Source organism: Mixophyes fleayi, chromosome 3 (genome assembly GCF_038048845.1).
Source record: "Mixophyes fleayi isolate aMixFle1 chromosome 3, aMixFle1.hap1, whole genome shotgun sequence".
Taxonomy (NCBI): domain Eukaryota; kingdom Metazoa; phylum Chordata; class Amphibia; order Anura; family Limnodynastidae; genus Mixophyes; species Mixophyes fleayi.
The window spans coordinates 183683079-183696824 of NC_134404.1; the positions used below are offsets into that span (position 1 = coordinate 183683079).

Here is a 13746-nt window from a genome sequence, read left to right on the forward strand (position 1 = left end):
CAGCAATCAGGTCTCCATTTAAACTGATTGAACATTTCTTTTAGCTGTATGATTTTTAATGCTGTCAGCTATTTTGGAACACTAAGTCAATATTACTCTCAGACTTTCAAAATACTTATATAGTGTAGATACATTTCTTGCCATCAAGAAAGTTTGCTCTTGAAAACTGAGCAAGGTGTTACATGCAATTGCTATCCTTTTTCAGCTATGTTTAGTATTAACTGAAGTGACGATAGGTTAGCTTGAAATTCACATACTAATGTTGCTCTGTATGTATTAGTATCTTACCCATGTGAATCCTCTATCCATTCATACATTCACGCCGAGGGGCATATTTATTAAAGCGCGCATTTTTAACACAATCCCTTTCAATCTTTGTTGCAAACATAAGTTTTGAAAGATCATGTGCATATTTATTAAAAAACTTCAACAGGAACAGCAGTCACGAAAAACTGCTGTTCCTGTGAAGTTCCCTCTCCTATCATTCGTACGGTCACTATTGCAAAGTGACCACCTTTGCGATAGTGACCAGAGGGGAGAGCAGGTAGATGTGGTGAGGGATACGAAGATCCATCTACCGCAATGCTCTCCCCATAGAGCAGGGCTGAAAAATCACACATATGGGAGCTGACATACATTACCATATGTGTAAATGGCTTTTTATTACTTCTTAAATAGCAGTCCCTATAGACATCTATAGGGACTGCTATGTATTTCGTAAAAAAATGCAAAGCAGCAGATATCTATGATATCTGCTGTGATGCACTAATAATAAATTTGCATATTACTTAAATGTGCATCTGTCGTTTTCAGGGGAATTTTTTTTTAAAAAAAAGCTATAATAAATAGGCACTGAGACATGAAGTTGAATGGCTAATTACCTCTGATAGGTCCGCTATTTCGGGGCTGATTAGAGCTATCCACTTTACATTTAAGAATCCCTTAGATTTTGATATCTTTAGTGGGACTAAATATAGTGTATTAAGTGAGGAATAGGTAAATGACAAAGCACTTGTCGCTGAGTAGTTTTTTCAAGGCTAAATACATCTACGGTTGGAGACATACTTTTAAATCAGTTCTGACCAATCAATGTTCAGAAATTTAACCATTATCTATTGGTTGATCCTAATAGATACTTTTACCTTAAATTATGTATCTTAGATCATGTTATCCTTCATACAGTGAATTATGACAATTATTTTACATTTATATAATTGTTGTGATATATTAATTTGGGAATTATGCTTTATTCTATTGTGATATAGATTTGGATTGAAAATTCCAAGTTAGATGTTATAAGTGAATTCGTCATTCATCATGGTATTCGTTAATTTTTGTGTATTAATATTGCTCATAATCTTTGATCATTTTAGGTAATTTTGTGAAGTTATATTTTCTAAAATCTGAAGTTGAGGTAGTTTAAAAAAAGTGAGTAATAATATGTGAACTTTGTGATAAACTTAAGTGCTAAGAATTAGATGACTCAAAAAATGATATGCAATGAGAAATTTGCCTCTTCATCAGTCCGCTTAATTCACGTTTTCTTTTTTATGTTTATATATTCTATTATTTTTTCTAATTTTTATTTTTTTATGTTTTTTATTAAAAACACCTATGTTTTCAGTATTGTGAATTCCATTGAATAATTATTGTTAATTCTTGTTTTTGTAGTATTTGGATTAGGTTATTATTAAATGGTGATTTACGTATTGTGCGTTTTAAATGTGACATATTATGTCTATATTGTCTTCTATTACAGATTATCACATCATCCCCACACTACCCAGGGTGAAGAGCTCCAGAGAGCCCAACCATAGAGGGTCGTGTCTACATTCCCCTTGGTGAATATTACTATATATATTTATATTATAGAAATACCATAAAGTTATTTATTTCATTCAGTCCCTTTGGACTGATTTTATCCAAAAGCAATATGTATCTTAATTACTTTTTTTTAATGATTCTATCTTCATATCACCACCAGAAATTTAGGATTAATATTATGGTTTTTTTAAAATGTTTATCTCCGTTTAATGTATGTCCTATTTTCCCCCCTGCCCAGCGATACAGAGCACCTTACAAATCAACGATGATAAGAAGATTACTAGTTAATAAATAAGACAAGACAACTCACTCATAACCAACGTCTTTACTTTATAGAAATAAACACACACATGGTAACACTGCATTCATTATTACATGTGAGATATATTTGACCTCATCTGAAGTCATGTTACTATAAATATTTTATTAATAGCTATATAATAGTGTGTGCTTAGGCTTCTTGCAAACATGTCATTTAAAGACTTATGATGCAGCATACAATCAAACTGTGTTTGTTCTTAATGTGAAGAAAATGTGGATAAATGTCTTGCTGGACGGCTCTCTGGAAAAAACAGTGTGCTATATGATGTATTTGTAATGCATCAACAAATTGAAACTACAATACGCAATTTATGCATAACTCAAGTTCAGTAAAATGTTGGTGTGTGAATAGGACGAAGCCTTCAATCTCTGTGGTTCAGGAGAAACTCACCCTTGTCAGCACTGACTGACCCATGATGCTTCAGTGTTTACAACCTGAATTTGGAATGGGAACTGGAAGAATGCGGGTTGTCGATGCAGCTCATCCAATCAGCTTCATAGACAACCTGCAGTTTACATTCCACTTCAGGCTGGGAGGCCATAACAGCAGGTGCTTGTTCCCATAAACTACAGGGATATTGGCAACCCCTTTTATTCTGCTAGTTGGCAGAGGGGTTTAATGCAAAAGATTTAAAAAAAAGTAGTTCTTTAGTAATAATTTTAATTTCACAAAGTGTATTGAAGAAAAACAAACCCAATTTAAAATGTATACACCAATTGCTGATTAGCCAGTTGCCAGTTTGTCTAGTGCGCACTACAAATTACACCATTATTATTTTAAAACAAACTGGATACACACTTCTACTAAAAGACTCTTGGCTGTTATTGCTGCTGTAAAAGATACTTCCACTAACTATCGTGGATTAGAAGACAGATGTAAAATAAAAAAAAAAAAAAAAAGATTTGATTTCAGCCAACTACTTTTTCATCATCACAATATTTGTTCCCTCCCTCTGAAATTGTGCAGTGTAAACAATGAAACAAACACGTATCATTTCTGCATATATAATTATCCTGTTGCATGGATTCCCTGCAATTAACTGTCATGCATGCTGCATTATATAAAGTAAGGACATCAGAACTAATTGCAATGTAAATTGTGCTTTTCCAATCAAGGTTTTCTCCAACCACAGGTTACAAAGACAGTTCCTGTTTTTAGAAACATAGAATAACATTTTCTGAAATGATGCTGTGCCAGTAGCATTTGAAATCAATTTTTTCTAAAATCCCATCCAGCGGATAAATGTATTAATCTGCTACTTGTAGCAAATCACCGATACCCGGCGACTTTACATTTGTCAAAGTTGTTGAGTATCAGCGATTTGCTAGAAGTGCAGATTGATACATTTAACCCCTGTAGTCTGATGATAGTGACATTTCAGCTTACAATGATAAACATATGTACTTGTTATTTCATCTAAAAATTCAATTGTCAAATTTAGAGATGTTCTAATGTTCACAAACAGGTTATCATATCACATATTTTGTACAAGCTACAATCTGAAAATAATATATATCATGTAAGAGAGAAATTCTATTTAAAAACTGGTCACTCTGGAGTTTTTTTTGAGGTTATTTGCTCCTCTAGGCAACATTTTCCTCCTCAGTAGTTTGGTCAATTGTGTGCTTATGGCAACCTCTGGATTATAGGTGCAAGTGGATATGTTGGTTCAAAGACATCATCTTCAACAGCTTCTTCAATTGGTTTCATCTTGGTAGAAGCTCGCAGGCAAGGAGAGTGACCTGTGAAGGTGACCGCACACAATAGTATATCAGTACAAATAGCACAAGCGCTGATTCGCTTACTGACACTAGCTCACAGATAATGCAACTTCTACTATCTTTCTTTAAAATGGGATTTGCAGCACTAATGCATTAATTGTTCATGGGAACATCAACTTCCACACAGACCAGTCACTGTCCTAATCATCCTCCAGGAAGATGAGAAATATTTTTGCAATTGCACGGAGAACACCACTTTACCAAAGCAATGCTAAGAAATGTATATATTATTGAGACTGCTTAAAAACTTGAAACCAGCTAAAAATTTGATCAATATTCAGATTTGATTGGTGTAAACATGTTTGCAGTACATCCGTCAATAGATTCAAATTTGTGGTTCGAAATTTGCAGCCCACTGCTGGCGTTCAAATTCAATTTAAACACTTTGGTCCTCATTTAGAGATAGGATCAAAGCAAAAAATGAGCAAATTTGCACTTCTGAAAACCACATTACAATGCACAGGAGAGGGGTTTTAAAATGAGGATGGATGAGGATGGTGGTGCGGGGGTATCCTAGCTGAAATCTAAATTTCAGTTTGAAAAATAAAGCTGTCCAGTATTTGTGTGCCACATGCAAAACTATCCAGTGTTTTCCTTGCATGCACAGAATAAATGTAGTTCACCCTTTTTAAAAATAAAATAAAAAATTGTGTACTTAAGCTCAGTTTTTTTAATCAATAGAAAAATTCTGGCAGCCTTTGAATTTTAGAGCCAATACTTTGAACCGGTTTGAGAATTGAAATGAGGCTGTATCGAGCACCTCTACTGTTGCAGTAGAATTCTCTCAGTTTGCTCTACATACCTTGTTAAAAAACAGGGCAGAGCTGGCTGTACACTGTGCAATTTCCCTAGGTTTGACAACATGCTTGGCTGCAGAGTATGTTATGTGCTGGTTCAGTTAAGATGCCTATAGTTTCACATCAAATACATATAAAGTTTGTAAAGGATGAAGGGCTGGATCTGGTGAGAGAGTCCTGGGGGTAAATGTATTATGGAGCGATTTTTGCAAATCACCGATATTTGGCGACTGACAGCTAAATTTAAAACAGCAATGTGTTTAAAGGCAACATTTGTTGTTTTAAATTTAGCTGTCAAAGTCACCAAATATCAGTGATTTGCAAAAATCGCTCCATAATACATTTACCCCCTGGTATTACAGCTCTAAACCTACTTTTGGAATTCCAATTCTGACAAAACCACATTCTTAGGATGGAATATACATGGCTGTATTTCCTGTACAATACAGTGAAAACATTAAGACTAAGTAACCACAAACTCAAACTCTAAGACAAGGAAGCCCTAACGCACCAATTCCCCCTAATTTCCAGGGACAGTTCTTTTCAATATTCACCAACTACACAATAAAATTCCAGTTTCCTGCATGTTTGATGCACTTCCTACTAGAGATGAGCGCACTCGGATTTATGAAATCCGAGCACACCCGAACGTTGCCGATCCGAGTCGGATTCGAGACAGATCCGGGTATTGGCGCCAAATTCAAATCTGAAACTGAGGCTCTGACTCATAATCCCGTTGTCGGATCCCGCAATACTCGGATCCTATAAATTCCCCGCTAATCGCCGCCATCTTCACTCGGGCATTGATCAGGGTAGAGGGAGGGTGTGTTAGGTGGTCCTCTGTCCTGCTATTTCTCGTGCTGTTCAGTTAAGTTCTGTGCTGTGCTGTGCTGAGTCCAGTGGTGCTGTGTCCTGTGCTCTGTGCTTCTAAGGGCATAGTTATTTCCCCATTATTCCCAAGTTTTTAAAAAATAAAAAAAAAGTTATAAAAAAATGTTTAAATAAAAAATAAAAAAAAATAATAATTATAACCAAATTTGCAAAACCAATCCAGCAGTATATAAGCCCATTGGTACTGCAATATTACCAAGTTCACACATTCAGCAGTGTATAAGTCCAGTGGTACTGCTATTACAAAGTTCACTGATTCAGCAGTGTATAAGTCCAGTGGTACTGCTATTACAAAGTTCACTGATTCAGCAGTGTATAAGTCCAGTGGTACTGCTATTACAAAGTTCACTGATTCAGCAGTGTATAAGTCCAGTGGTACTGCTATAACAAAGTTCACTGATTCAGCAGTATAAGTCCAGTGGTACTGCTATTACAAAGTTCACTGATTCAGCAGTATAAGTCCAGTGGTACTGCTATTACAAAGTTCACTGATTCATCAGTATAAGTCCAGTGCTACTCTCCTGTGCCGCATATAATTTTTAAAGGCTTTGCCGAGTGTGTGTGGCTTAGGGGTACGCTCTCTTGTGCTACATATAATGGAAAACCAAAATTTGGAGGATAAAGTAGGGAAAGATCAAGACCCACTTCCTCCTAATGCTGAAGCTGCTGCCACTAGTCATGACATAGACGATGAAATGCCATCAACGTCGTCTGGCAAGCCAGATGCCCAATCTCCTAGTACAGGGCATGTAAAATCCAAAAAGCCCAAGTTCTCAAAAAATAGCAAAAAGAGAAACTTAAAATCATCTGAGGAGAAACGTAAAGTTGGCAATATGCCATTTACGACACGTAGTGGCAAGGAACGGCTTAGGCCCTGGCCCGTGTTCATGACTAGTGGTCCAGCTTCAGCCAAGGATCTAAGCCCTCCTCCTCCCCCCCCCTACAAAAAATTTAAGAGAGTTATGCTGTCAGCAGCAACAACAAAACAGCAAAGAACTCTGCCTTCTAAACAGATGACATCACAAATCCCCAAGGCGAGTCCAAGGGTGTTGTTGGTTGTGAACCCTGACCTTCCCATCACTGTACGGGAAGAGGTGACTCCATCCAGCATTTGCAGCACGCCCTCTGCATATGCTGGAAGGATCACCCACAGTCCAGTTACAGATTTGGCTAATGAAGGTGTGAATGTTGTACACCGGGAGGAGGATATTGATGATTATGATGCAGACAGATACCAAATTGCCTTTCTCAATTTCTATTTATATTCTAGATTATATAACGGCTGAAAAGTTTTCTGTTTTACTCCTAGTGGAGAGGGGATCTGATGCAGACAGATACCAAACTGCCTTTGTCCATTTCTTTGTATATTTGAATTTCTAGTTCTACAGTCTATGCAGGCTGCTTTATTTATATTCAACTACAAGTGTAGGGCGGGGAAGGGGGGGGGGGCATAGATAGCCCACAAAGTAACGTGGTCCATTTAATTTCACTTTCTAGCTCCACAGTCTGTGCAGCCTGCTTTTTTTTATCTTCAAAGTATTTATATTTACAAGCCTTGCAATCTAAATTAACTAGAGGTAGTGACGTGGTAGAACTCCAAAAGGCAGTTTGGAAGCCCCTGTACAAACTGGCTCTATTTTTTAACTGAGTTGTCCCCCCTCCAGTGTGTACTCCGAAAGAGTTTTTAGTGCAGCGGGGAACCTGGTCAGTGAGCGGCGAAGGAGGTTGCTTCCTCACAACATTGAAAAAATGATGTTTATAAAAATGAATAATCAATTCCTCAATGAAGTACAGCACTGCAGACAGTACAGAGGGACCTGTGGTTGTGGAGTCCAGCGGGGACGAATTGATGATGTGTGAGGAGGAGGAAGTACACACTGTAGGGGGAGAGGAATCAGAGGTTGAGGATGAGGACGACATCTTTCCTCAGTAGAGCCTGTTTAGTTTGTACAGGGAGAGATGAATTGTTTTATTGGTGTGGGGGCCCAAACAAACCAATCATTTCAGCCACAGTTGTTTGGTAGGCCCTGTCGCTGAAATGATTGGTTTGTTAAAGTGTGCATGTCCTATTTCAACAACATAAGGGTGGGTGGGAGGGCCCAAGGACAATTCCATCTTGCAACTATTTTTTTGGCATTATGTGACCATTCAACAGTCGTTTGCCATGTTCAAAAAGTAAAAGAAAATGCCTACAAATTCAATAAATTAAATCAAAAGTTAAATGCCCTGTCATTATTTAAAACAAGAGGTTTTGACGTGCTAGAATTCGTGTAGTGTTAAGATGTTATAATATAAACACTACACTTGGAACTTGGAGGAGGTATTGTGGCCCCGGTATCAAATTGGGTACCGGGGCCACCCCACTACGCAGTCCAGATACTTGTTTGGTGGAATTCAGACCAGTTGAGGGTGTATTTATTTTATTGTGGTCCCGGTATCAAATTGGGTACCGGGGCCACCCCACTACGCAGTCGAGATACTTGTTTGGTGGAATTCAGACCAGTTGAGGGTGTATTTATTTTATTGTGGTCCCGGTATCAAATTGGGTACCGGGGCCACCCCACGACGCAGTCCAGATACTTGTTTGGTGGAATTCAGACCAGGTGAGGGTTTTATTATTATATTGTGGGGACCACTCTATACCACACTACCACTCTATACCACTCTATTTAATACTTTAATTCTATTTAATACTTTAATTCTATTACTAATTCCCATAAAGAGGAACTGCCGTTTCTATTTAATACTTTAATTCTATTAGTAGTTACCATAAAGAGGAACAAAATAAACTAATTTTACCAAAAGTATAATATGACTTACAAACACTACACTTGAAAGATGGTGCCTTTAAATGAAAAAGTCAGTCTTCATTGCACGACTATGTGCAACAGGGACAGTTTTTTGGTTTACAAAGTCAACCAATAACACTTCGACCCTGTCTGTCTTTAACATACTTGATGGGATCTCAATGACGAATGGTCTGTACCATGGTTGGAGGAGGTATTGTGGCCCCGGTACCAAATTGGGTACCTGGGCCACTCCACTATGCAGTCCAGATAGAGGTGTATCAGATATTAAACAACGTTGACTGTTGCTGCAAAATTTTTAAATAATATTTTGGGGAACACTACACTAGGCAGTCCATAAACTTTTTTGGGTGGAATTCAGACCCGTGTAGGGTTTTTTAATAATATTGTGGTGACCCACTCCTCTACACAGTCCAGGTACATTATTGGTGCGAATCATACAAGTTCAGGGTTTTTAATTTATATTGTGGTGACCCACTCCTCTACGCAGTCCAGGTACATTATTGGTGCGAATCATACAAGTTCAGGGTTTTTAATTTATATTGTGGTGACCCACTCCTCTACGCAGTCCAGGTACATTATTGGTGCGAATCATACAAGTTCAGGGTTTTTAATTTATAGTGTGGTGACCCACTCCTCTACGCAGTCCAGGTACATGTTTTGGTGCGATTAAGACCAGTTGATGGTTTTCTTATTATATTGTGGGGACCACTCCACTACGCAGTCCAGAAAGATACCTCGTTGCAACGTTTTGGACTAATAACTATATTGTGAGGTGTTCAGAATACACGGTAAATTAGTGGAAATGCTTGTTATTGAGGTCAATGATAGCGTAGCAGTGAAAATAAGCCCAAAAACTTGATTTTTGAACTTTTTTTTTTTTTTTTTTTAAAAATCCGAATCCAAAACCTTAAATCCGAACCAAAACCTTTTGGCAGGTGTTTTGCGAAACAAATCCGAACCCAAAACATCGAGAAAATCTGGATCCAAAACACAAAACACGAGACCTCAAAAGTCGCCGGTGCACATCCCTACTTCCTACTCTCTCAGAAATTACAGCCGACAATGGTATTATTTTCAAGCTGAGACAGCTCTGCAGTTTTGTCTTGTTTACTAGTAAATTTGGTGCATTACAAATATGTTTGACCTATTGCTGCCAATGAAATTGCTAAATACTGGTGCTCAAACCTCCAAACATTATAGTGTCTCATGTACAATATCTAAAATACTGAAAAGCAAGGCAGAGGACACAAACCGATAAAAAGGAAGATGGCATTTTCAAATAGTCTAGCGTGCTTTCTACTTGGCATACAGATACCAGAAATGTATCCTGCGCTTCTTTGTACAAACACAGGCATATCTTCTTAATGTATGACTATCTCATGTAAACCTGTAAATTCAATCATAGGGCCCGAGTCACTAAGGAAAGGAAAGCATAAAAAAGGAGTAACTTTGCACCTTGGCAAAACCATGTTGCTTTGGAGGAGAGGTAAATATAAAATGTGGGGACAGATTTATAATTGTTATAATTGGGGTAGAGCATTTCCTAGATCATCTAAATTTCAGTGTAAAAATAAAGCTATCAAGTATTTGTGCTACTTGAATAACAGCCAGTATTTTCCTTATGTGCAAAATAATAAACTAATTTGTACTCCTTGCATTGTAACATGGTTTGTCCAGGAGCAAACAATCCTTTTTTTTCTTTGCTCTCCTTAATGACGCAAGCCCACAGCCTTGTGTGCTGTACCATATAAAGCATTAATTTAAAGATTATTAGAACAATCTACCATTCAAGATATTTGGATGTATGATAATTAAGGTTTTGTTCCTATAGTTTTTGTTTCATTTATATACTAAAAAAAAAGAATGCTGCAAAACTGAATAAAACCTTTCGAATTATGGTGTTAAATAAATAATAGGCAAGTAAGGTGACTAGTAAATAACTAAGAAAATCCAGTATGTAAACAGCTAATTTTAAAAAACTGCATATAAAACATAAAAATAACTAACTCTTAATATATGCAAAATAAGAAATAATTATCTCTACATACGTTCAATGAATGTAGATCAAATATCCGTTATTAAAATGAGGTTGAAAACAGTCACAATATGTCACTCATGCTATGGAAAGCGGCTGACAGATGTGTTGGGCCATTTCATTGCATTAGATGAAATTAAAAAATGCCTCCTTTTACTTCCATTGACTTTGGAGCTCATCATGAAGGAAATATTGTTTATTTCTAGCCACTAACCTCATCTAGGAAAATGAGGGAGTTGTTATTTTCAGCACCTGTGTTCTAAAAAAAATGCTGTTTAATTGGCTGCAATATGACACCAACAGTACAGGAGAGTACACACCATCACCGCTGACAATACACCCTTCATTCTACTTGGTCCTGGTACCCAAAACATTAAATTAAAGTCAATACTGGTAATATCTTATGCAGACAGTCCAAATCAACTGGCTTCTATTAGCAATACAAACAGCAAAGGGTTATCCACATATATTTTCTTAGAATGAATTACGTAGTGCCAGCCATTCACAAGCAGATAGTGTTCAAAATTGCTTGAGGCATGTGTTAGGTCACACTATGACAGGAGGACCCCAAGCTGCAAGTTTCACTGTTATCGTGTGAATGGTCCAGCCTCTGTAACATGGTTCTGGTTTGTATAAGAACACACTCTGGTTGTCCCCCTGTCTGAGTAGGAACCTATCCCTAGTTTCAGTCATGGTTTTGAAGGAGGGACCGTGCTGCCCTGTTTTAAATTGATTACAGAATATTTCCTTTATTTTCAATGGGGCTTCCAGCACATGTGCAAATTGATTGCTTCAATAGAAAGAAAAAAACGCATGCAAAAAAATGTAATTACTTGTGGATTTTGGAGATTTATTTTTTTAAAATGTTTATTTCTTTATTGTTTTTAAGTGAAAGATTCCCCAAGCCATTCAAAAAGCTTGGGCCAAGTAAAAAGCGGTTTATGATGACTATCTTCTCTTTTCTCCAGACGTATTAAGATTTAATGTATTTTTGCAATGTGTGTTAAGAGTCCACTAAACAGCCACTAGTGGTACTATAACCTAAACAATTGAATTCATTCTTGCACTAACAGCATTGTGACATGACACCAAATACGAACTCTCAGGAAAACAGGATATTATCATCCATGTAGCTTTAAAAAGGAAGTAAAGCCACTATTTTAAATAAATATATATGAAAAGTTGTACATTACTAAGCCAAGAATATACAAATATACTAACAATGTGTATATGTGTCATCTTCTGGACTTGGTGCATCTGTTACAATCAACAGTAATCTACTATAACTATTTGTGCATTGACGGACAGGAACCGATTCTTTAGATGCACACCCTCTCTTCACCCGTGTTACACTGTTAGTAACAAGCACGCTATTAAGCAGAGTAATCCAGGTTATCTACATGTCAAACAAAGTTTATGCTTTTCAACTGCAGCGCTCACCTGCAAATTATAGAACTTACTATCCCAAGCTTATTTTCTACCTCCCCTTGAACCTTCAGTTCACTTCCTGAAGAGTCATCTCTACAAGATATTGGTCTGCCTGCATCTCAGATTGGTGGCTCTGTTTCTTTGCTGGACTCCCCTCAACTCATCCATGAGCAGAGTTTCAAAGCAGAGGTTACAGAATATGAGTGTCACGGAGTACAGATGAGAACTTTGGATCCCCCGGGCCTGTCTAGATTGACACTGCTCTTACCTAAAGGCACGGAATCTAACGAGGCAGGTTGTCGTCACCAGGGACCCCCGCAAAGAGATATGGGCTTTGCTGCCACTACCCGCAGTTCGCGGTCCTCTCGGTGAGTACTAGTCGAGGCCCGCTAAGAGACTTGAGTGAAGTTGACAGCGGAAAGACACAGCGTACAGCACAGGGATGAGTCACTGGAATAGCAGGTAGAGCCAATAGCAAGGATGTACTGCAGAGAGGGTATCACTGGACAACAGACTGAGTACGAGAAGGTGACACTGAACAGCACAGGGGAAGAGTCACTGGAACAGCGAGTTGAGAATAGCACAGGAGCCATATCTTGCACCACAGAGAAATTAACACAAAGAACAGGCACTGACTACCCAAAAAACTTGGGAAGCAGAGGATGTAAGCCACAGACCACAAAGAAAGGCGTAGTGGAAGTGGATTCATTAAATAAATTGTTGTGGGCAAATTCAGCCCAAGGTGGTACAGTCATGGCCAAAAGTTTTGAGAATGACACTGTCACGAACACGCTCCCAGCTGCCATGACTTTGGGATGATTGCTGTATGAGGTCACACACATGATTCCAGCCTGTAGTCTCTCTCTACCTATCACATATGTTATAGACCTACTGAATCGCCCCCAAAAAGTGCTTACACCCCCACACACTTCAGGTTTGCCACCACCTGTTGAATACGGGCAATAGGACCCTAATATACTGTCCCACACGGCTTCTAGCTATCCACAGACTAGCAAGACCCACACCAGCAAGCAAAGGGTTAACTCTTCACACCTCAAGACTATTACACAAATGTAAATGCATGCAGACACAGCTTAATCAATTGTATCAACAAATCACAGACTGGCAGGGTTAACTTGGTCGAGCTATTTCTTCTTAACAGGCTAATGGATTCGTTAGAGTATCAAGGACGCAACATATTAAATTATAGATTTAATATACAAAAGTACAGGGCATACAGATAATCAAAAAATAATAAACAATTAATAGATTGAGATAACATACACAAGCAAAACAGTTTAAAATAAAAAGGATTAGATTCAGAGTGTCACTTACATGAATGGCATACTCGGTGCCATGGGAAATTGACAAGAAAGATGGACAGCTTATCAATGTGAATTGATTTCCCAAAAAGTCTGACCCCTTGCTATACCTGGTCTCAGCCTTCTAAAGACTCTTCCACACCTCTTTCTACCCCCAGGGGGTTGTGGCTGTGACACTTTTTTCAATCACAATTTGCATGTTGCCTGATTTACTAACCAATTCTACTACGTGATCTAACTTTTCTGTAGAGAATCACATTGATCCAATTTTATCATTAATAAATCCCCTATGACCCTGTCCATCTTTCGATACCAAACATGATGAAATTATGACAATGTGACATACCTTTTCCAAAGATATGTGATTTTAGCTGTTCCTGGATACCACCCGTACCTGTCATCCACAACCGTGGTGTGATTTCTGCTCCTCTGTATGGTGTGGCACCCAGATTTCTCAAAATATTAACTATGAAGGCATTTCGCTTGGAAGCTCATATTTCTATATATCTGTAGAGGCCTTCAAAATACTGCCTTGG

At 37.9% G+C, this 13746-nt stretch overlaps 1 protein-coding gene across 3 annotated transcripts in view; it reads right to left on the minus strand.

Annotated features, from left to right (window-relative positions):
* Window positions 1-2134: 2134 nt before the first annotated feature.
* LOC142144240 (popeye domain-containing protein 1-like) overlaps window positions 2135-13746 on the minus strand; it is a 170138-nt gene continuing 158526 nt past the window's right edge. For 2 of the 3 annotated variants that reach the window (XM_075202848.1, XM_075202846.1), the window contains one exon: window positions 2135-3888. In XM_075202848.1, coding sequence (XP_075058949.1) covers window positions 3773-3888 — 116 coding nt within the window. In that variant the 3' untranslated portion in view covers window positions 2135-3772. The remainder of the gene's footprint in view (window positions 3889-13746) is intronic. The other variant, XM_075202847.1, reaches the window with a different exon arrangement.